The 21,974-nt window shown below is 49.8% G+C and overlaps 1 protein-coding gene across 4 annotated transcripts in view; it reads left to right on the forward strand.

Annotated features, from left to right (window-relative positions):
* Tom1l2 (target of myb1 like 2 membrane trafficking protein) overlaps positions 1-21,974 on the forward strand; it is a 117,482-nt gene that overhangs the window by 83,766 nt on the left and 11,742 nt on the right. For 2 of the 4 annotated variants that reach the window (XM_076871543.1, XM_076871544.1), the window contains exons 6-12: positions 459-617; positions 3,175-3,291; positions 11,852-11,985; positions 14,635-14,683; positions 15,338-15,461; positions 16,940-17,057; positions 17,929-18,004. In XM_076871543.1, the coding sequence (XP_076727658.1) occupies positions 459-617; positions 3,175-3,291; positions 11,852-11,985; positions 14,635-14,683; positions 15,338-15,461; positions 16,940-17,057; positions 17,929-18,004 (777 nt within the window). Of the gene's footprint in view, positions 1-458; positions 618-3,174; positions 3,292-11,851; positions 11,986-14,634; positions 14,684-15,337; positions 15,462-16,939; positions 17,058-17,928; positions 18,005-20,063; positions 20,130-21,974 lie in introns of all 4 variants that reach the window. The other 2 variants (XM_076871541.1, XM_076871542.1) reach the window with 2 other exon arrangements.

Below are 21,974 nucleotides of genomic sequence, written 5' to 3' on the forward strand. Positions count from 1 at the left end.
TGCTTTATTCTTCTAATAATGACACAGAACAGTGTTGTTCCTATAATTACAAAGAACATTCGGTAAATTGCATAATTGCTATTTATATTAGTCTACTTGTAAAGGCCAAAACGTAATCTTATAGTTCCAAATAAAGATTCATGATTAGCAAAACTTAGTAACAGCCCTCCTTCCACTTGGATCCCAAGGTGGTCTTAACAATGGAACTATGACCAGAATGCTCATGGAGCATTCTCCACAGCCTCTTGGAGTTACACTGGTTGTCTGCCAGGGACAAGGACAGTAGACCTTGTGAGGAGTGTGGAGGAAGGAGCCACTGGTGGCTTCACTGCCCAGATGGTAAAATCGGGTGGGCTCTGTGAACTCTGATAGAAAGCACAGCCCAGGCTGGGGGAGGTGCTGGGTCTGGCCACACAGGCAGCCCAACAAAACGGAGGACTTTTTTGTTGCCATGCCAGAGTGTCCCAGAAGTAGATCCAGCCTCGACCATGCCCAGGTCCCAGTCGCAGCAGAGGACCAATGCCAGCTCCTATTCCTCGCCTCCTCCTGCTTCCTACTCCGCTCCCCAGGCCCCGGCTCTCAGTGTGACTGGTCCCATCACGGCCAATTCAGAACAGGTACTTGTGTGCTTCTGGGCCATAAACAAGCCAGCTGATGACCCTCCTTCACCTTCCCAGCATATAGAAGCCTACCCAGGCCAGGGAGTGCCCTGGGTGTGGGGCACAAAGATGGAAGGACCCAAGACCTGGGGGAGATGACTGCAAGAAGATCATGATAGAGTGTGGTCACACCATGGTGAGGAGCAGAGCCCAGTGATCTGGTGTACCAGGGTTGAGCAGTCCCTGGAAGAGAGCCCAGGAGCTGAGGCAGTGAGGACCCTGGAACAGGCATGGGGCTTTGTCAGGTGAGGCCCTGCTCAGGCAGTAGCATCAGTGCATGCAAAGCACAAAGGATTGGGAATCATTGGGAAATGGCTGATATGGGTGTTGGACCCAGGTAGGGGAAGAAATCGTTGCATAAAGTGAGGCCAAAAGCAGAGGAATGCAGTTGAGTTGTGAATGAACTTGTCTGTCACACAAAGAGTTTTACGTCAGTCCCATAGGAAATGTCAGCCATCAGAGGGGAAGGTGCCAGTGGGGGCAGAGTCCAAAGTCAGGGAGGCCTCCAGAAGCACTCTGTTTGCTTTATCCCAAACACTGCCCCATTCCCTGGATTACTTCCTGAGAAGCTGATGCAGCTTTACCCCAAACCACTGTTTTTAGATGCATTGTTAAGACTGATCTTCAGATGAATCTATAGAATTTCCATTAAAATTTAAGATTTAAGAGTTAAAATTTAAGAATTTCTTAAGCTTTGAAAAAATGATTTCAAATGTTTGTACTTCAGAATCCTTATTTCTTCATTGTGACATGTTGTTATTATGAAACCTCACTAAAATAGGGGAGTCAGGGGATTGTGTGTAGGTGACACCAGTGTTGACATCAGTGGGGCTTTACTGCTTGTGAGCCTGGGTCACTGAGTGCCACTCCTCCTATTTACACACAGGAGGTCTTCCCTAAAATGGAAGCCCTGGGGCAGAAGGCTTTGGCTCTAGGCGCTGCCTCCATGGGCAGAACTGTCACTGTGTGCTTTGAGGGAAGGCAGACGTGTTTGAAGTTGGACAGTCTCTGAGTCCCTTGGCTCACTGACCTTCAGTGCAGCAGGTGCTGGATGGGGCTTTCCAGTGCCAGAACAGCCAAGAGGACGGTCTGGAGAGAGAGAGAGGGCCCGGGTGCATGGTACCAGTTGCTGCCAGCGGGCATGGAAGCGAGGCAGAAGGCTGGTGCCCAGCCTGACCTAGAGACCCCAAGGCTTCAGTGTGGTCACCAGGTAGCATGCCTGGGCCTCCCTGTCCAGAAACCTCTTCATGGCCAAGGCATTGAAGCCATCCATCAGGCGAGCCAGGCAACAAGAGCCTCTCAGGACTTGGACCATCTCTCTGACGGATTGAGGTCTCCCATCCTTGTCCCTGTGCTAAGGGTACAGAACTCAACCACCACACAGCCCTGAGAAGTTAAGGGTCTGCTGAGAGAGCCCACTTGCCCAGGAGAGGCTGAAGGAGGCTGGGAGTGGCTGTTTCCACCTCAGGGCAGGCAAGAGAGAGCAGAAAAGGGCTGACTGAGGAGAGGAGGTGTCGCTTGATCAGAGTCCCAGTGCAGATGAACACAGGAGTGGAGCCCACATGTGGGGCAGAGAGAGTACGTGTGTGCCCGTTTGCTGGATGGGCAGCACAGCAACCCATGAGGTCTGGGGTTAGGCCTTTCCCTAGACCCAGAGAGTCGGGTCCATCTCTGGGTGGTAGAGCCGGGTGGTAGAGCCCTAAGCTTGCTGAATCTTTCAGAGCTCCTTCCACTGTCCTGACAGTTCTCTGTCTAGTGTATGTTGGTCTTCCATCAGCAATAGACAGGTCTATGGAAATTCTTCCAGGATATCTCACTGTGAACAAGGAAGGTCCTTGTGGCTTCCACAGATGCCTCGAAGGGGTTTAGAGAAACTCAGGGCTGGAGACCCAGAAGAGGCGGTTTATGTGGTCTACTGTGTCTCTGCTAGAGAGCGTGTGGGGCCTCTGCCTAGGGGTGCTAATGGGTGGGAGATTTTTCAAGGTCAGGTTACCAGGTAGGGAGCTGGGTGTGGGGGAATGCCCCCTGAGATTTTTCTCTTGCTCCTCCTCTTATCATTGCCACACCAGAAAAGTGTTCTTAGCACTGGAAGGCCTCCCAGAGAATCGTAGCTTTTAGATGATGACACTCAAGGGGCAGAGCCTGTAACCATGAGGTCCTATGGGGAAAGTGCTGAGACCACAAGCTTCATTCTTCAGTTCTTTCTGCCCCAGTGCCCGTCACTGCACACTGCTCTTCAGTTAGTGTCACGGGCAGAGAAGCACCTGTGACTGTTGGTGACCAGGGCCTCTGGGACAGCCTTGCTCCCGCATAAAGTTCTTCTGAGCTGCCAAGCTGCCATCCCCTCCCAGGCAGCCAGAGGGAAAAGAGAAGGCAGATCCTAGAGCATACACTCAGAATGACGTGGGTGTCATGGTGGATGGGACCATCCCCATCCTGTGGGGCTGGCCGGTTCGGATCTTCCAAGCGCAGATCACTGACCTCCCCTTGGCCCCTTCCTCCTTGCCAACTACAGATTGCCAGGCTGCGGAGTGAGCTGGACGTTGTCCGGGGAAACACAAAAGTCATGTCGGAGATGTTAACAGAGATGGTCCCTGGACAGGAAGATTCATCAGACCTGGAGTTGCTGCAGGTGAGGAGAACCCCGTCTTGTGGAGGTGCTGGGCTGAACACAGGGTCACAGCCTTTGGGGGCAGTACCACTGCTGCATGCTGTGGCAGGACCCCTCTGGGGGAACGTCACAACCGTGAGATTGGACAGTTTTGTAGCATTGTTGTCAGGAAGGATTAAGTCCTTGGGGGCTCATAGCCTCATGCTATCCTAGGAACAGATAGAGACCAGTACTACCCTGTTTTTTATTTCCTTAATTATATGTTGTCCTGATTAGAAAGTGCCAATTGTAGAGTACATGCCCAGCAAATGAAAAAGAAAGTCAAGAACAAAATAATTTTCTTTAACCCACACATCCACAATAATCACTGTTGATTTTTTGTTGTATTTCCTTTCAGGGTGTTTGCTGTGTTTATTTTAAATCTAGTTGAGATGATGCTATGTGTCCCAGTCTATGTGTGCCTTTGCTGCCTGTTGTCAGATCATGGACATTGTGTAGCGGAGCCTCTTCAGCCCTGACAGCACGTAGGGCCCTTCCCCCACCCCCACCCTGAGTCAGGAATTCCTGAGACTGGAGTGAACTTGAAGCTCCTGTTCTCTTCCCAAATGCTGAGGAGGCCCAGGCTCACATCATGGTTTCCAAGGAGCTGCTGTACCTGGCCTACCAACTCTGATCACCCTTCAAAAAATTTTTTTCCAATAGTGGGAAATAAAATGCAGAGCCTCATGCATGCCAAGAAAGTGCTGTGCCACTGAGCCAAACCCCGAGCCTACACTACAAACCTCAGACATGGCAGGAAAGGGCCCTTGAGCAAGCTCGCTTGCCGTCCCATTCTTGGACTAGAAGCAGGAGCCCCTTTTGGATCTACTTCCCAGGCCAACCAGGCCCAAAGCCAGTGACCATACTAGCCTCAGATGACTCTGACATTTGTAGAAAATGGCAGCAACACTGCCCTCAGGAGCAGTGACCTTCTAGAGAGGCGGAGAAAGGATACTGTGAACTGCAAATGCCAGGTCTTTATAGCAGGATGCAAGACATGGAAGTAGACAGGTCAGGAGCCAGCCTGACTGGGCAAACTGGTGTGAGTGGCTCTCACTGCACCTGCTGCTTCTGTTTCTGGTTGGTACTCAGTCATCAGCCTTGGCTCCTGAGTGCCACACCTCCTACCCTGCTATTGGCACACACTGACTCCCTGGGCAGCTTGACTCTCGTGGCCTTACCCTTTGGGACAGCACATGCCTGGTGGCTTAACCTTGTCCCAGGCTACTTCTTGGAGTGCCCAGTCCCCATTTCCAGACCATCAGCTCCTATGAGGGTGAGGGTAGGTGGAGCCCTGCACTGGGACCAGCTCAGAGCACAGCCCCACGGCCACAGACAGGCAGGAGCTATAGTCCCTGCTCTGGAAGACTTCACAATAGAAGGACAGCTTCCTCCATGTAACCTGGACACCAAGCTGCTCTTGAAGCTAAGAAGCATACCCTTGACCTAGCCCCAGTGAGGAGCTCAAGCAGCCCCTAGTTTCCAGACCTATTCCTGACACCTGACTTGTTCGGCTCAGCGGGATCAACTATCCATGTGTCACACTCCACGGGACTTGCCTCCCTTTAATGCATTGTCATTGGCCTCCATCCCCAGCCTACAGGAAGGCAGCTGCCAGGCATTACCCAGATGCACAGGAATCTGAGGGCCGTTCAGAAACCAAGAGGGCCTCTTGAGGCAGCTTTGTGCTGTGTCAGCGTCGGAATTCCTGCTGACAGGGGGGTTTGCTCTGGACAGAACTGAGCTCCTGGCAGCAGGCGGTGTGTTGAACAAAGCCAAGATGCTTCCAGACAGCCAGAGCAGACCCAGACAGCAGGAATACTCTGTGTATGTGTGTGCGTGCGCTCATGTGCACGTGCATGCTTGTATATGTGTGTGCATGCGTGCTTGTATGTGTGTGTGTCTGTGTGTGTGTGTCTGTGTGGTTTTTGTTGTTGTTGTTGTTTTTTAAACAAGCCCTTCAGCCAAGACAAACAGAACCTAATCTCCTGGCATCAGCTCACAGTTTTCAAAAATAGGTTGCTTCCCATGACGTTTTCTTTCCCTCTGTTTTGTTCCAACTCTGAGCCTCCCAGCTCTCACTGCTGTCGTATAAATCAAACAGAAAAAGGCCAATTCTGGGGGCCTGTGGGAGGCTGTCCTTTCGGCATGGGAGATGTGAGAGTGGGCAGGATCGTGTGAACATACTCAGTGCTCCTGGCTGGTGGCCACGTGCCTGACATCCTCCCTCTTCTTCCCTGGCTGTCAGAAGCCAGCAGGCAGGAGCTCCCAAGGGTCAGTGCAGCACGGAACAGTGAGCCTTCCACATGGGAAAATGCCACAGTCTGCTCGGAAAGCCCTGGGATGAGAATCTGTCCCAGACCCCTCAGTCAAGCTGGAGGACATCCAAAGTGCTCAGAGCAGCCGCAGCCAGAGCTCAGAGTGCTGGCCAGGGCTATGGAAATAAACACATTTGTCACCAGCCCTGATCTCCCCACCAACAGAAGCTGCTCCTGATTCAAGTGTAAATTGATGTCTAGAAAGTAGAGGGAGTGGGAAGAGAGGTCATCGGGAGGGTCAGCCCTGGGGTGCTCTGGTGTGGCCAATCGTAATTGTGGGCAGGTTATATCCTGATTTTTCCTGTGCCTGGCACAGTTCTCTGGCGTACCCCCCTACGCCCAGCAAGAACAGCAGGGAAGCTGGTGAGCAATTTGCCTGAGGACTTGTGGGCAGGTGGCTGGTATCTAAAGAAAGGCTGAGTCCACTCTGGACCCCTGTTTGGTCAGCTTAGCATGAATCCGAGAAAAAGGGAAGCAGGATGCCTGGGGTGAACACAGCAATGCCTCTCAGGCCGGTTGTTGATCCCTCCACTCCTTGAGCTGAGAGAGACCTTCTGGGCTGTTAGTCCAACTCCACACTTGTGCTCAGGCTTCCTCTCCAGCATTTGTCCTAGTGCCTGCTGTTTGGGGTTTCCTTCCCCCCGCCCCACATCTCTAATTACAGGCTGTTCCCACAGACCCTGAAAGCACTTTATTTTTAGATAGAGGTCTTGGTTAGACTTTGGAAATAGCACAAGGTGGAGAGAACATGGTTTACAGATCACTGGGTGCACATCCTCATCTTCCCACTGATGAGCCAAGTGATACCAGGCAAGTCACCAGCCCTCTCTCCATCTGCTTCTCCCTTGGGTGGCCTGAAGTGATTGCATTTACTTACCATGCAGGAGTGTGGCACTGGGTTGGGCTCAGGCAAGTCCTCCACAGGTTGTCACTTCTATGACCATTGTTAGATAGCTCTTCTGCTTTCTCGAGCTCAAATCTGTTTTTCTGAGGCTTCGACCCTGGTCTGTCCTAGATAACAGAATAAAATGAATTCCTTTCCACATGGTGGGTCCTTGAGTATTACAAGATTGCCATGGGCCCTGCCCACTGCCCAGTCTCTGCATGGAACAGGTGTGGCTCTTGATAGCTCACCTTATAGATGAGCAGGCAACTCATCAATGTCACAAGTCAGAAATTGTCAAATGGAGAGCTTCCATCATATAAAACCTTTCCCAATCTCCGTGTGGGGCTGTTGAGCCACATCCTCCTAATCCTGTGCGTGGACCCTTGAGTGTAGGCCCAAAATGTGAAACTGCATCTGTCCCTGCTAAAGCACATGCCTTTATCTGGAGCTGAGTGCCACTTCCTGGGATCTCGAAAGATCCGATTCCATCATCTGGTGCCCTCTCCCTCTTAATTTAGGCTTTTGAGCTTTGCCTTCAATTAATAATAACTTTTAATTCATCCAATGGTGTAAAAAATGGACGTCTTCAATGGCCATTCATCAGACAACAAAAGAAGCTGTCTCCAAATTTGTTCCTTTAAGTAGCAGATGGTATATCTCTCCTTGCTTCTTGCATCTGATTTCAACAAAGAATGGCCAAAACCATTTTCTCTAGAGAAATCTGGTTTATTCTACGTGTTGCGCTTCATTATTTCCCCTTTCTTGTTAACAGACTTTTTTTCTCCCTCCCAGTGCCCTTGCAGCAACAGAACAGGCTTTTAGGATCTTCTTCCATGCTTCTGGGAACTGGGAGAGGATCCAGAGAAAACAACAAGGATGATTAAAAGACTTTTGTGAGGTGGGGCTGAGACTGTCCCTTGAAGAAAAGAAAAAGACCTGAGATTAATTAATTCAACAGAAAAGAGAGGATATTTAATAAGGTCTTCTGATAGATGGAATACTTTTGCCTAAGTGACCAGCTGTCCTCCTCTCTGTTGAGAACCAGAAATAGGAAGCTGAAGTTGTAATCTGTGACACTGGGAGGATTCCTGTCCAGCTTTCCAGCTCCTGTGTTGTTGAAAGGGTGTCCTGGTACCTTAGACCAAGAAGTCACTATGTCTGGTGCTTTAGAGGTGGAGGGAGTCAGGGAAGTCTGAAACTGAGCCTGCCATAGGGCTGGCTTGGATGACACTGGGGAGACCATGTGGGTGGCCATCTGCTGTGGTGGTAACAGAAAATCTTTTTTTTTTTTTTTTTTTTTTTTAAGTACTGGGCAAGAACTCAGGGGCACTGTACCACTGAGCTACACCCCCACACCCCTGACCTTTTTCTGTTTTCTATTTTCATTAGGGTCTTGCTAAATTGCCGAGGTTGACCTTGAATTTGCATCCTTCTGCCTCATCTTCCCCTAGTAGCTGATATTACAGTTGTGCACCACGGTGCCCAGCTTTTCTTCCTTTCTGAAACAGTAACTTAAATGCTTTAAAGCCAAGAATGGTAACTTTCTCTGTACAGAGACCCCTAGAGACCCTGTGGGCCTGTCTTTGGATGAAAGGCTGGGGAAAGCCGTTGGGATGCCCCTCTAGGATGGAAGCCTGTGAGGCTCTGCCAGAGGGGTGAAGACCATCTCTGCTGCCACCCCGCAGGAAGTAGTGGGGACGAGGCAGCGAAAGTGAGGCTATAGTGGATGTTTCTGGCACTTAGCATCCATGAAATCTCTACAGTCTATACCTTTGGGTCTCATTCTTCCTCCAAGCTAAGGTCATAATGTTAGTGCCTTAGTAATCCTCTAGCACTTTCCAAACAGTATTTGAAAGTAATGGAACCCTTTCCTCCACAAATAAAATTCTACAGAGAATGACAATGTTTAAAATACATAAAAGCAGAGTTGCCCTGGCTGCCCTAGGGCAATGCAGTGACATTCTGTGGCACTTCCTCCTTGTTACACATGTATGCAGCCCCCTTATTTTATGCAGGGAGAGCATCAGGGCCGTGGATTGCTTATCCACTCATGGCCACTTGCTGCCTGCCGCTTGGTCTCAGTACCCAGCTGGAACACTGTGGGAGAGAGAGAGAGATGAGCCCTTGTCTTCTCTCATTCAGCTCTCTTGATGCTTGAGGGTTTGTAGTCACATTTTAGAGACATTCCCCGAAGCTTGCTGAAGAGTCTGTTTTGGCGTCTCTCTGAATCCAGGGGAACACCTCAGGCCTGCTCTTGTCCTGAGACTCCCACAGTTCAGGGTAGTGGTAGGGCTGGTTATCACTTGGAGGCTGGAGGCTCTCCCAGAAGAGCTCTGATGTCGCCTGGCTTGACAGCTGCAGTTAAGGTGTGTTTACAATGCTGTGAGAAAATGATAAGAATTAGTGGCTGGGGGTCCCGGAAAATTCTGAGTGGACAGGGAGATGGATAAATGGGAGACACGTGGCACAGGTGACACTGTAAAACATTGAGGGTAGACTACAAGTGGTAGTATGTTTACTTTGCTGTATGTTTGAAGTTTTGCATGATGAGATACTGGGGTGGGGAAACACCTAAGGTCTTGAAGGATGAGTGGAAGTGATGGAAAAGAAAGTAAGAGATATTACAGGCAGCAGGCTGACTTCTCAGCAGCCCCTGAGCTGCATGGTGAGTGCCTGAGGCCACCAGCTGTCTTGGAAAGTCTAAGGGGTTAGAGGTATGTTGGGGCTGGTTTCTGATACCCCAAGCTTCTGGAGAACCTTAAAGCTATTTCCCATAATGTTCCTCCCAACACTTCTCTGACTTGTAGGTCTTATGCCTTATAGTGACAAGTGACGGGCTTTCTTCCTTCCCCTGCCCCAACCAAGTGTATCCAGGGCTTGTTGCTTTACCCAAGCACCAGACAGGGGCCATGTTTGCCTGCCCTGAGCTTACGTGGTACGGTCTGCCTTCACTGGAAGACTCCTAGGAATGATTGCCTAAGACAGGAGTCTTGGGAAAGCCAACACTGGGAGTCTGTTTAGAGAAAAATCTGAAAAGATTCAGATACTGGATTTCTTTCCCCAGTGACCAAGAGAGTCTGACAGCACCATTCTGGCTGAGGGTAGAACCAAGACAAACGGCAACATTGCCATGGTCAGAGAGTCAGGGCTCAGCAAGGTGACCAGATCCAGGGTTGAGGAATCTCCAAGGAAGCTTGTTATCAATGTGAAACCAAACTCATGAGCACCTGGCTGCACATATCCAGGTTCTTTCTGCCTTGAAAAATATGACTGTACTCAGGTGATTCTGGCCACATGGTCAGGTCTCCTTCCCCAGTGTCCCCATTCTTAGGAAAGGAGCCCTGGGACTGAGCACCAGGAGGACAGAAAGACAAAGCAACCCATTAAGGTTCCCCCTGTTCCTACCTGAAGGGTAGGCCCAGCGTAGGCCTTGTAGCAGTGAAGTCAGAAATGCTGTCTGAGGGCTGGGGGTATAGCTCAGTTGGAAGAGTGCTTGCCTCACATGCACAAGGCCCTGGGTTCGATCCCCAGCACCACAAAAAAAAAAAAAAAAAAAGAAATGTTGTCCGATACCATGGACTGCATGTGGACTGCATGTGGGCTGAGGGGTTGTGGCCTGCCTGCCTTCCTGGGAGATAGGAAGAATGACTAGAGCCTTGGTCTAGAGTGGGAGGCTGACTAGGACCCAGCAGTGGCAACCCTGAGGCAGGCGCTGTGTTGCCAGGTCCTGGGGAGCCTGCAGAAGGACTGCCTGGGATTCCCTACTTTGCTCATTTGACCACCTCAGTGACCCAATTCAGCAGATGCCCCTTGGTTGTCTTCACTGTGCGCAACTCAGTGCTCAGCTTAAGGACATCCACGGGTGAATATATGAAAGCATCCCACTCAAGAAGGTCATGATCTGGTAGGAAGGAGCCCTGGCCCAGGCAGCCAGATGGTGTGACGAAAGCAGGAGCTAAGCAGAGATTGATTTTGCCTGCTGCAAATGGATCAGTTACTTCTGCCAGACACGTTTTCAAACTGAGGTAATTCTGAGACTGAGCTGCAGGAAGGGAGACTTCATTCCTGAACTCACTGACTCATCAGCTGCCTGCAGCGTCCAGGTAGGTGAGGACGGCATCCTGGCCCTCCCTTCACCCTGTTGGGATTTGGAGCTTTGTCCACAGGCAGCTCATGTAGTCAGGGAAGTTGAGGAGCCAGCCTGACAGGCCTGGCACTGATCTCATCTGTAGCGTCCTCAGTCTGGCATACAAGAGGGCAGGGGCCTGGAAGGTATTTGAGGGGGCTCCACAAGCAAGTTTAAATGACAGTGTTAGTAAGGTGGCTGTTCTGGGGCAGGGAAGGCTCACAGAAGCCAGGCCATAAAGTACAAGGCTCTGTCCTCAGGGGACATTGCTTCCAAGGGTTGAGAGGCTCCTGTGGTGACTGGTGGTGTGTGATTATCATCTTTGGCCTATGGGAGTTGGTGGAGCTTCCAAGACCTCTACGCAGAGACAGTCGTACAACCACATAGCACCTATACGGTCATAAGATATACTTATGCCATTGCTGGTAGTATGAATAAACTGATGTCATCTTTTTTGGAGAGCCTCTGACTATTACCAGTCAGTATTCTAAAAGACCATACGTACTACTTCATTCAAAAATTCCCCTCCTGAGGAATTCTGCCTGTGGAAGTGCAGTAAGTGTGTGAACATGTATGTGTGCAAGTATTCACTGCTACATTATTTGGGTTAGCCAAACAAAGAGAGAACACACACAAGTCACATGCCCAACATGGCAGAATGACAAGCTACATTACAGTGCACACACAAAGGATTGAGTCATTCTGTACCCAATGATGAGGGAAATGGGTCTGAAATATTTTGTTGAAGGGAAAAAGCAAGCCACAAAGAATCACATTTTTGCAAGCACATATGATTGTGGTGTGTGTGTGTGTGTGTGTGTGTGTGTGTGTGTGTGTGTGTTTTCCTTCATTGCTGGGGATAGAACCCAGGGCCTTGTTCATGTTAGGCAAGCACTGTACTACTGAGCTACAACCTCAGCCCCTAAGAATTGCATTTTTATATTTTTAAAATGACGTACTCATATTCACACAACGACTGTCTGTACATGTGGACACTTGTTCATGCACTGGAAAAGCACCCATTTCCTGGGGTGGGAGGGGCAGACGGTGAGGAGGGAGCTTTTTCCTTTGCATTCTGCACACGTCTGGTTTTATGAACAAGCATGTACTCCTTCTGTGACTTTTAAGAATCAGTACAAATCTTTTCAAAGGCAATAGAACGTGACAAAAAGCGTTCCCAGCAGGCTCTGCAGAGGTGCCTGTGTTCCCTAGGAGCTGAACAGGACCTGCCGGGCCATGCAGCACCGCATAGTGGAGCTCATCTCCCGCGTGTCCAACGAGGAAGTCACTGAGGAATTGCTGCATGTCAATGATGACCTCAACAATGTCTTCCTCCGCTATGAGAGGTGGGAGCCAGAGTCCTTTTTTTTTTTCTCTTGAAAAGATTGTTGCCATAACAGAGGGATATCTTTGATAAACAAAGGGGAGAGAGACATACACAGACAGAGAGATTAGGGTTGGAAAATACTCATCAGAGATGCTAATTTGTTCCCCTGGATGACAGAGAAAATGCTTCTTGTTCTCCTGGGAACAAGCAGCAGGAAGTTGACGTGCAGAATTCACTCTGCCCTTTATAAGCCTCAGGCTGCTCTGCCTCCCCCATGACCTGCCTCAGGGAGGACCAGGACTGGGGGGTCTGGGCCTGGAGTTTCTGCACCTGCTCCTTTGATGATCCTTTGAGTTTGAAAAGGATTAAAGGGGAAAAAAAACTCTGCTAAGAAAAAGGATTTCCTCTTTCCCATCTTGTAAAAAGAAAAAGAGCTTTCTTTTTGTAAATGTCAGCGTGTCTAGAGTGTTCCAGAGAAGCAGGCAGGGTGTAAGTGCCAGATTGCTGCTGCTGCTGCTGCTGCTTAAGGAAACACACGCATTCTTTTCAGTTCTTTCTGCAGCCAAATCACTTTTAGGCTTCAAGTAACAAACTTGAAAATTCCTTTCCTTTTCCAAAGACTTTCTCAGGACAAGGTCCAAAACATATTTGGACTGGTTTCAAGTAGGAGGTGCAGTTCTCATCTCTACATCATGATGGATGCACCTTGGGCTTTCCTGAATGAGCCAGTGGAGGACCAGAAAGGACCTCCGTCAGGCCAGCCTTCTCCCATTAAAGATCAGGCTCAAGAAGGCAGAGCATAGCTGGGGTTGTGGTTCAGTGGTAGAGCGCTTGCCTAGCATGTGTGAGGCACTGGGTTCGATCCCCGGCACCACATAAAAATAAATAAATTATTAAAGTTATGGCCATCTAAAACTAAAAAAAATATTTTAAAATAAATAAATAAATAAATAAAAGAAGCAGGACAGTAGCATGAGTTCCCTGGAGACTTGTTCTGGCCCTTCTGTCCACCAGCTGATCATGGCTTACTATGTGGACTGGTCAGGAGGACAAATGGATCTGGTACCCATTAGGGTCAGGGGAACAAATATTGCATTTGCATTACCTCTAGGGGCTCAGAGGGTAATGTGGTGGTTGTCACCTTCTTGGGTTTCTTCAACTTCTGATGGTGGCAGTAAGGATAGATGTTCCTGTGCCCATCTAAAAGGTGAAGACTCCTCTGCAGTAGGATTGTGTGGTCACCCAACAACCTCCTTGTCTACCAATCAAAGAATAGGAGCAGATCCAAGGCACCCTCACTTTTACCCTGAACCCCCCTTGTCTTGCCACATGGTCTCAGTTTCCCTATGCTAAATGAGCTTGATTTTTTTTTTTAAGAAATTAGTTCTTTTTTTTTGGTTTTTATTTTATTTTATTTTATTTAGTTGTAGATGGACATAACCTTTTATTTTATTTGTTTATTTTTATGTGGTGCCAGGGATCACACCCAGTGCCTCACACATGCTAGGCAAGCGCTCTACCACTGGCTACAACCCCAGCCCCGAGCTTGGGTTTTGACCTGTTTGAGTCATTTAAACTCTAGGTAGAATAGAATAACCGGAACTGGTGTGGGTCTTGTCATCTACACCAGTCCCAGTGTTGCAGAGGTGCTACCTCAGGCCATTGGCCCTGAGATGCCATCATGGTTAGACTGTAGGTCCCTTGAAGAGAGTGTGGGAAAGATAATACCCCATGATTAAGAATGTTTCAAATATATTAATATCTCTGTTCTCCTTATAGAACTCTACTGGAAAAAAAATTTTTTTTTCTTAAATCTGCAGTCGATACACATGGCCCAGCCAGATCATTCCTCCTGGGAATTCCTTGTCACCAAGTACTGACCTACCAAGTTGGCAACAAACATGAAGCAGTGCAGCTCCCTAAATCCCAGTTTCTCAAGTCCCATCTGTAGAAAGTCTCTGGGCTACCTCTTTGCCCACAGTGTTAGGAGCTTTTAAATATGGTGTTGAACAGGACCTATTGTCCCCCCCCAACACATACACACATCCCAGCTGCTCTTGCGGTCCCACCTGGTACGAAGATGACTTGGGTATGGCAGAAGGGAAATGTTCTGCAGTTGTCCACAGGCAAGCCCCATCTGTGGCCATCTGCTGATGGTGCAGAAGAGACTGGCCCTGGAAGGGCCAGCCCACCCTGCCCTCCTGGCACTCTAGGTGGTTGGCCTAAACCTCCCTACAGCTTCTGGCAAGCCCTTTCACCAGGCCTTGGCTATGGCCCTGTGCCCATGCCTCACTACCTCCTTTCTCCAGAGATGGAAGTGGGGGTAACTGAGCCTCAGGAGCAGGAGTAGAGAGGGGTCTGCAGTTAGGGCTGGCTCTGTAGATGGGCATGTGGCATGATGCCTCTAGGGAAAGTGATTGACCCCAGGGGCCAGAATCAGGGAACCTGTGGGAGAGGCAGAGAAGTTCATCCTCCTGGGAGGTAGGAGCTCCACACAGAGGAAGGTGTATATGTGGAATCTACTCTGCTGTCCCCAAATGGGACTGGCTGGTCCCCTCCCTGGAGCCTCATCCCTTGCTGAGTACCCAGCGCTCTTCACAGGACCATGAGGCATGGCAGGCCACACATGGCCCCTCCTTCCTTACTTCTCCTTTCCCTTCCTTGTTAGGTTCCAGCGATACAGGACGGGCCGATCAGTTCAGAATGCCAGCAATGGAGTAAGTGTGCCTTTAGACGTCCCTGTACTCGTGAGGCTGTCCCCCTCACACAGACCTATCCCAGTTGCGCCTGGCTTCTAGGTTTTCTAACTGGGAATAAAATGTCTGCTTGATGGCAGATGGAGCAGGGCTGGAAGGCACCCTTGAGGAGAGGGTGGCAAGAAAGCCCATGTCCAGAGCTCCCAGGACAGTCACCATCCTGTGACTCAGTACTGCCTCCTTCTAGTTGGGAAGCAGGGGAGGCCATTGTGGGGCTCACTGACAGCCTGGGCCCACTGTGATTCTGAAAGTGGGTGAGGGGAGCCCTCTTGCTCCTGTGGTAAAAACACGGGTCCTGGGTTTTTTTTTTTTTTTTTCTTCCCCGGGTATTGGGGATTGAGCCCAGGGGCAGTTTACCGCTAAGCTCCATCCCCAGTGTTTTGTTTTGTTTTGATTTTTTTTTTTAATTTTTACTTTGAGACAGGGTCTCACCAAGTTGCTTAGGGCCTTGTTAAGTTGCTGAGGCTGGCCTTGAACTTGTGATCCTCCTGCCTCAGCTTCCTGTGCCACTGGGTTTACAGGTCTGTACCACTGCATCCAGCTAGGTCCTGGCTTTTACTTTGGCGCTCAGCCCAGGGAATGGAGGCCTCACCACCAACCTCAATGTCCCAACAGGTGCTGAACGAAGTGACTGAAGATAACTTGATAGACCTGGGCCCTGGCTCTCCTGCTGTGGTGAGCCCAGTGGTGGGGAGCACGGCACCCCCATCTTCCCTCTCCTCCCAGCTTGCAGGCTTGGGTGAGTGTTGCACAGCCATGTAAAGAGGCTGCCTACAGCCATTTGGCCTCCTTTACAAGCTATGTCTTTCTCTTTGTTGGAAGGCCAGAAGAAAACCTTTTGAAGAATCCAGAAAGATGTATTTCTGAGTCCTAGCCAAAGTGTACCCCTTTCAATTTATAACTTCTTTTCCTAAATTTGAAGTTTAAACCTGTGTTGGAAAGCAAAGTTGAGGAACTTCTACGCTTCAGCATAACTAGGCCAAGGCTGGCAAATTGGTTTCAGTTCATTGACTGCTTGGAACACAGGTTTAATACTAGAGCCACTTCAGGGCCTAAGAGATGACTGACTGACGATGTCTGCAGTGGGCTGAGAAGTAGGAGGTGGTGGTGGCACTGACACATTTGCTCTCCTTGAGCTATACATTAGATGAAAGTGTCTGTTTTCTAAAACTTGCTAGAAACTCCCCTCTTTTCCATAGTAAATGTGTGTATATAACTCTAGATGCTTTGTTTATACTAGATGATACCAATTTATGACAAAGTTATAATAGTGACATAATTAATAAGCATAACACTCAAAATTCTTCTACCTTGCTTTTCTGTTTTCTTTTATGGGGAATATTTCTCTACCTTCAATTCATTTCAATTGAATTAAACTTATTTAATGACCTATCACTTGCAGCAAGTCTAGCATCTCAATATTTCTGTATCTGTAGCCATTCCAATATATTCTGTATCTGTCTCTATTGTAACAGGTATCTCTGCCTTCAGTCTGTCCAACTATAGTCACCAGATTTAATACCTTCTTTCTTGCATTCAAAATGGATTCTGCTGCCTCCCTTCTTAAAAAGTGTCCATCATTTCCCCAATCACCCTTTACTGGGCATTTGAGGCTTGTTCTGCCCATCTCTCACCTGTCCCCCAGCCTCCTCCTCTACCCCTCTTTCCCACGAGTGTAGACACTTCACAAAGTCTCACCTTCTCCTTCTTCTCCCCCTACTGCAGCCCTGCTCATCCTCTAAGACCCACCCTTACGTTGGTTTTGAGTGCCTCTCACTATCTCAAACCAAGCACTTGGGCTCTCTGTCCCTTTCCCATCTACTGGTTGAGCTTCTCGAGGCCAGGACCAAGTCAGGTCCTATTAGGTCCCTTTGAGATCTGGCTCTCGACCTGTGGGGACCTAAGAAATACCTGCCAAATGAGTAACTAGTCCCGATCCCTATTGAATAAATAAGGAACACCCTGAGAAGGGCGCTAGCTGGGTCACTTCAGTCTCGCCACCAGCAGTCTCCCTGCTGTTCATGACACCTCCTTCCTCCTTGAGCAGCCTGGGTGTAAGTGCAGCCTTCAATCCCCCTGCACATGACTTACTGGCAGTGCTAAGAACAGTCCCATCCCCCCACAAACCCTTCTCCTGGCCCTCTGGCTTTGAGGCCCCCTCAGGTCCACAGTCCACATGCTATTCTCATCTGCCTCTTGTTTGTTTTGTTGTCATAGACTTGGGGACAGAGAGCGTCAGTGGCACCCTCAGTTCACTCCAGCAGTGTAACCCTCGTGACGGCTTTGACATGTTTGCCCAGACTAGAGGGAACTCCTTGGCGGAGCAACGCAAGACGTACGTGGGGCCCCTTCCAGTGGCTCTCCAAAGATGTCAGGGGGTGAGGGGGAGCTGACCCAGGCCTGATCACAGGCCAACACAAAGAAGCCTTTTGTGTACCAGATTCGAGACTGCCAGGAACTTTAAAATATGGCCGTGGGGACTTGGCATTCACCGCAGATACTGGTGAATGCCAGCACCCCCCACTCTCTCCGGCCCTTGGGGTTGACTGTAGTGTCATTTCTCCTGTCAGTCACAGAAGTCTACTCTTCTTTCTTGCAGACACCATCTCCCCCAGCTGTCTCAAGGGAAGCCTGGACACAGGAGGGGACAGCCAGGCCGGGACCAAAACGGTTCCTAGCAGGGAGGTTTAACTGCCTAAAAAAAGCCATCAGGGCAGAGGCTTCTCCGACAGCAGCTCTGGCAAGAATGAGCCATATGGAATTGGGGGAGTTGGTTCCAAAATAGACAACCCCCTGCATCTCAGGGAGGCAGGGAACATGCTTTGAGCCTTCTTTTTAGCTTAAAGGCAGACTGCTGCTTATAAAATAAGAGCTAATATTGCTTTGTCTCTACCTAGCCCCTCCTGAGGAGTTTTAGAGCACTCTGACATCCTGCCACTGAGCTTCAGAGAGGCCCCAGTGTTGTTATTCAGGAGAAGGATGTTGAAATACACAGTCTTCCAGGTCCCAGAGGAGTTTATGAGCTCACGCTGGAGCTAAGCTTGCTCACTCCAGCTGCAGGGAGTCGGACATGAACCCTCAACCTCTGCCCAAAGCCAGGGTCACACCTGAGGAAGGTGCTGTGAGATGGAAAGTGATTGAAGATCACTGCCCTGCCCCCACAACTCCTGGGGGAACTCACTGTGCCTGTGCTACTTCATCCCCAGGGTCACCTATGAGGATCCCCAGGCTGTCGGAGGACTCGCTTCTGCACTAGACAGTCGGAAACAGAGCTCAGAAGTGGTAGGTCTTCAACTCTGTTTTTCTGTCCAGCCTTCTAGAGGGAAAGTTGACATTTTGGTAAAGCTGGATGATCAATTCAGCAGAAATTGGCTTGTGAAAATAGCAGGGACGCACTGGGGGAGAGACCCAAGGAACCTGTGTGCCACCAGGCAGTGCCTCATTAGTGTTTCCTCGCCCTGTGAAGTGACGCTCCCATTATACTCATGATACTGAAGAGGAAACAGGCCCAGGGAGGTGGGAGATGAGCCAAAGGACACCCAGAGTGCAGGCTGCACATAGCCATCCCCATCCTAGGAATGTCCTACTCCAGAGCCCGTTCCTCCTACTGAGGTGACCCAAGTGCTTGGAGTACAAGCCTCTCCCTCCGTGTAATGGTTCCTGGGGTGGGAGATGTGCTGCCAAAATAACGGCCCTTTTGTGGAAGGTAAATACTAATCTAGGCCACCCCTCTGGTGACCACTGGTAGCTACCCTGGACAAGCAGTGCTAGCTCTGGGGAAAGCATTTGAGGTTCAGGAATTAAATGGAGAACTGGAGGGTCAGGAATGTTTGGGAAGGTTTCCGGGAAAGCTCTGGGTTTGGGAGGAGCAGAGCCGGAGACAGAGGAGGGACTTTGAAGTGCAGCATGACATTTGCATGAGCCCTGTAAGATTTTAGATTACTGAAGGGGAAAGGATTTATGTCTAATGCTTCTCCAGAGATTTTTCTCTTTTGAGCCTGGCTAAGAAATGTGTGTGAATGCATGCCATTTACAGGGAGAGGAAGGAGGAGGGCTCTTGGGACATCTGCCTATAACAGCTGGAACTCCTGTCAGGGTCCCCAGCTGGGCTAAAAGGGGGCAGTGCCCACCCATCCACTGGACAGCAAGGTTTGCAAAAGGCTCTTTGCTTCTCAAGTGCCAGTTCTTAGCCTCCTGCAACCCCTGTCCAAATGGGCCCAGTCAGGCAGCATGGCAGCGGCCTGGCATCTATATTTGTCCCTTAGAGGAAGGGATTCCTCCCAGCTGGCCCAGCCAACTTTATCTGAAGACATGTGTCCCTCTGCACTGGCCACAAGGGGGCACAGAAGAGCCAGTTGGCTGCCTCAGATTCTCAACACCCTTACCTCTCACAGAAGCCACCCAACCCTTAAGATACCCCAATCCATGCAGTGGTGGTGGTTCTTTCTCAGTTCCCCTCACATCCTCCTAACCTAATCCAGGCAGGGCACTAGAGAACCAGGCTGGAGGCCTTTTGTCATCCTTCCTTGGGGGGTGGGGGGGGTGCCTCCCTGTCTGACCATGCCTGTTTCCTCAGCTCTAGTTCCAGGGCCTGCCCAGTCCTTGCCAGCAAGCGTCCTGCACACCCCTGCTTTTAGCAGTTCCCTGGGCCTGAGTCTGAGTCCAGAAGATGGGGGTGACTCCCCACCCTCTTGCCCTTCACCCTCTGGGTGTGCGGGGCTTGGACGACTCCCTGTTTTCAAAGGTCTTGATGACTCACGCCTTTTCCACGTGGTGGTAGGCAGACTGCTTTTCATGCTTACTGCTCACTGGGGCAAGGCTCAGCCTCAGTGACAGGGCAGCAGGGCACATGTTGGCACTGTGTGTACATACACATCACCGCAGGCTACCTTGTCCCATCCTAGGCCATGCTGTCTTAGAAATAAAAACTGGGCCAAGGGAGAAATGCAGAACACAATGAAGATGGGAAGAATGTTGTGCAGCCATGCCAACATAAGTAAGACCCCATCATTCAGTGTCTCCCTTTAAATGTTTTTATCATTTAAAAAAGGCAGTAGGGCTCACAGGGATTTTCCAAGTGCCCAGGAGTAGTTGGCATGAGTATTTGTAATCCCTTTGGGATTCATGGCTACTAAACTTTTCTTTTCTCTTCCAGGCAGGTAAGAGGGACATGCCAGAGATGGGGATTGGGGGTATCAGGTCATATTTCCTTATGTGACAATCAAGTCTGAGCAGTGACTTTCCTGTTTCCATAATATGTACTGTGACTTCTTTATCTGACTTCTTTATCATGGGGCTTGCCGTGACTTTTCTTTCTGGGACTTTTCTGTCCTCGGCCCAGCAGAGAGGGAAAGGTGGGGACTCTGACCTGGAGCCCATAGACAGCTGGCTCATGACCCAAGGAATGGTGAGGAGCCACAACTGAGCCGAGTCTGCTGTCCACCCCAGCCCTTTACCTGTGTAACAGTCAATGCCTTCCTCTTGCCACCTGCAGGCCCCTTGTGATCCAACAGGATAAGGCCATGCTCGCTCCTTCAGACGGGGGGTGCCAAATTTCCCCTCCTGTCTTTGTCTAATCTCCTTAGACCACAGACCTCCAGTCCCAGAAGTACCTTCTCTGGTTCTCTGCTGAGGCCCATGTCCCTGGGCCTTCTGGGTCTGTGACAGTAGCAGGAGTGAGGGGAGGGCTTTTCCTTCCTTTGTCTCTGGAGCTCTTGGCAGTATTCATTTTTTCAAGATGAGCACAAGTCACCGTGGCCTTTGCTCATGAGGAGCTGGTTCTGAAGGAGCAGACCTGATGCATCTGGCCCTTCAGAGAAGGCCCTGCTAGAATCTAGTGCCTGGAAATCTGGCAGGCCTAGATTTGGTGGACTTGTATGATATAGTTATTTACGTCCTCCAAGTTTCCCCAAAGAACTTGAGACCTCTCACAGAAATGCACCCAGTAGGAACAGAGTGAAAAGAAAATAAAGTTATGGGGAGCTAATATAAAAACAGTTAGGCTGGGTACAGTGGCACATGCCTGTTATCTCAGCAACTCAGGAGGCTGAGGCAGGAGGATAATAAGTACAAGGCCAGCCTCAGCATCTTAGTGAGGCTCATCTCAAAATAAAAAATGAAAAGTGCTGGGGATGAAGCACAGGGGTAGAGTGCCCCTGCGTTCAATCTCCAGTACAAAAAATTTAAAAAATTAAAAAATAAACACCGTTCTCATGTAGTAGAGCTTTTCTGGTGCATGGAGAGAGGGTGACCTCATTTCAGGCCACTTGCCTCAGTATGACCATTTCACTTCCAATATAGTGGCCAAAGCTCTGGGACCATGTGGTGGGGCCAGAGGAGAGAAGGTAGAGAAGGAAAGCTGGTTGGCATGGGGAAGGTGCATGGCCACCCTGTGCAACAGGCCAGCCTTTCACCAGGGGAGGGGCCCAGACAGGATTAGCAGGTTCCAGATTGCAGGCAGCGTGGAATACCTGCCTGAGCATGGACTTGGGCCAGGCAGGAGGCCACAAAGAGCCATGGGTGTGAGCTTGGGCTGTGATGTGTGCACAGCCACCATCCACTCCTTCCCTGAGTGAGTAGGCAATTCCTGCATCAACCTCCAAGGCCATTCCTAGAGATGGGCTGGTCTGGCCTCATTTGCTTCTTTAGGGACAGGCTGAGCCCTGGGTCACATGGGGGCCCAGGCTTCCTAGAAGACCATATCTATTCCATTGTCCAAATTGGGAAGATCGAGCTCATGTGCCCTTGTGCCTACTAATCCTGCAAAAAAGGATACTGCCCTCCCAAACTACCCTGACTATGTCCTTGGCAGCTGGCCGTGGCGCCTGCCTCTGCCCTGTCCCCATATAGAGCTCCAGTTTCTGACTTCCCAGAAGCAAACCCAACTAACAGCTAACCTGGTGTCTTATCTGCCTGCCTGCAGTTATTTCTTTCCCTTTAAAACAATGTATATTAATTGCTTTGCCTTATTCCACATAGTGTAGAAACTCTGAGTCTTTCCAAACCTTCTGAGTACAAATTCTTTACATGGAAACTTTTTGTACTATTGAGTTTGACTCGAGGCTTTTCAGACTATTCCTCCCATTCCTTTTGGTTGCAGTGTTGTGGGGAGAGTCTCACAGCTCCTCTGAAAGTAGCACACCTGAGCTGCAGACTTGCTCCTGTTACATTGAAAGTTGGGTGGGTAGGTCTCTTTGTGGTCTTGGGACTATGAGAAGCTGCACAGGAGAGCCTAACCAGGGCCTCTTTCTCC

This window comes from Callospermophilus lateralis, chromosome 11 (genome assembly GCF_048772815.1).
Source record: "Callospermophilus lateralis isolate mCalLat2 chromosome 11, mCalLat2.hap1, whole genome shotgun sequence".
In the NCBI taxonomy this organism is placed as follows: Eukaryota; Metazoa; Chordata; class Mammalia; order Rodentia; family Sciuridae; genus Callospermophilus; species Callospermophilus lateralis.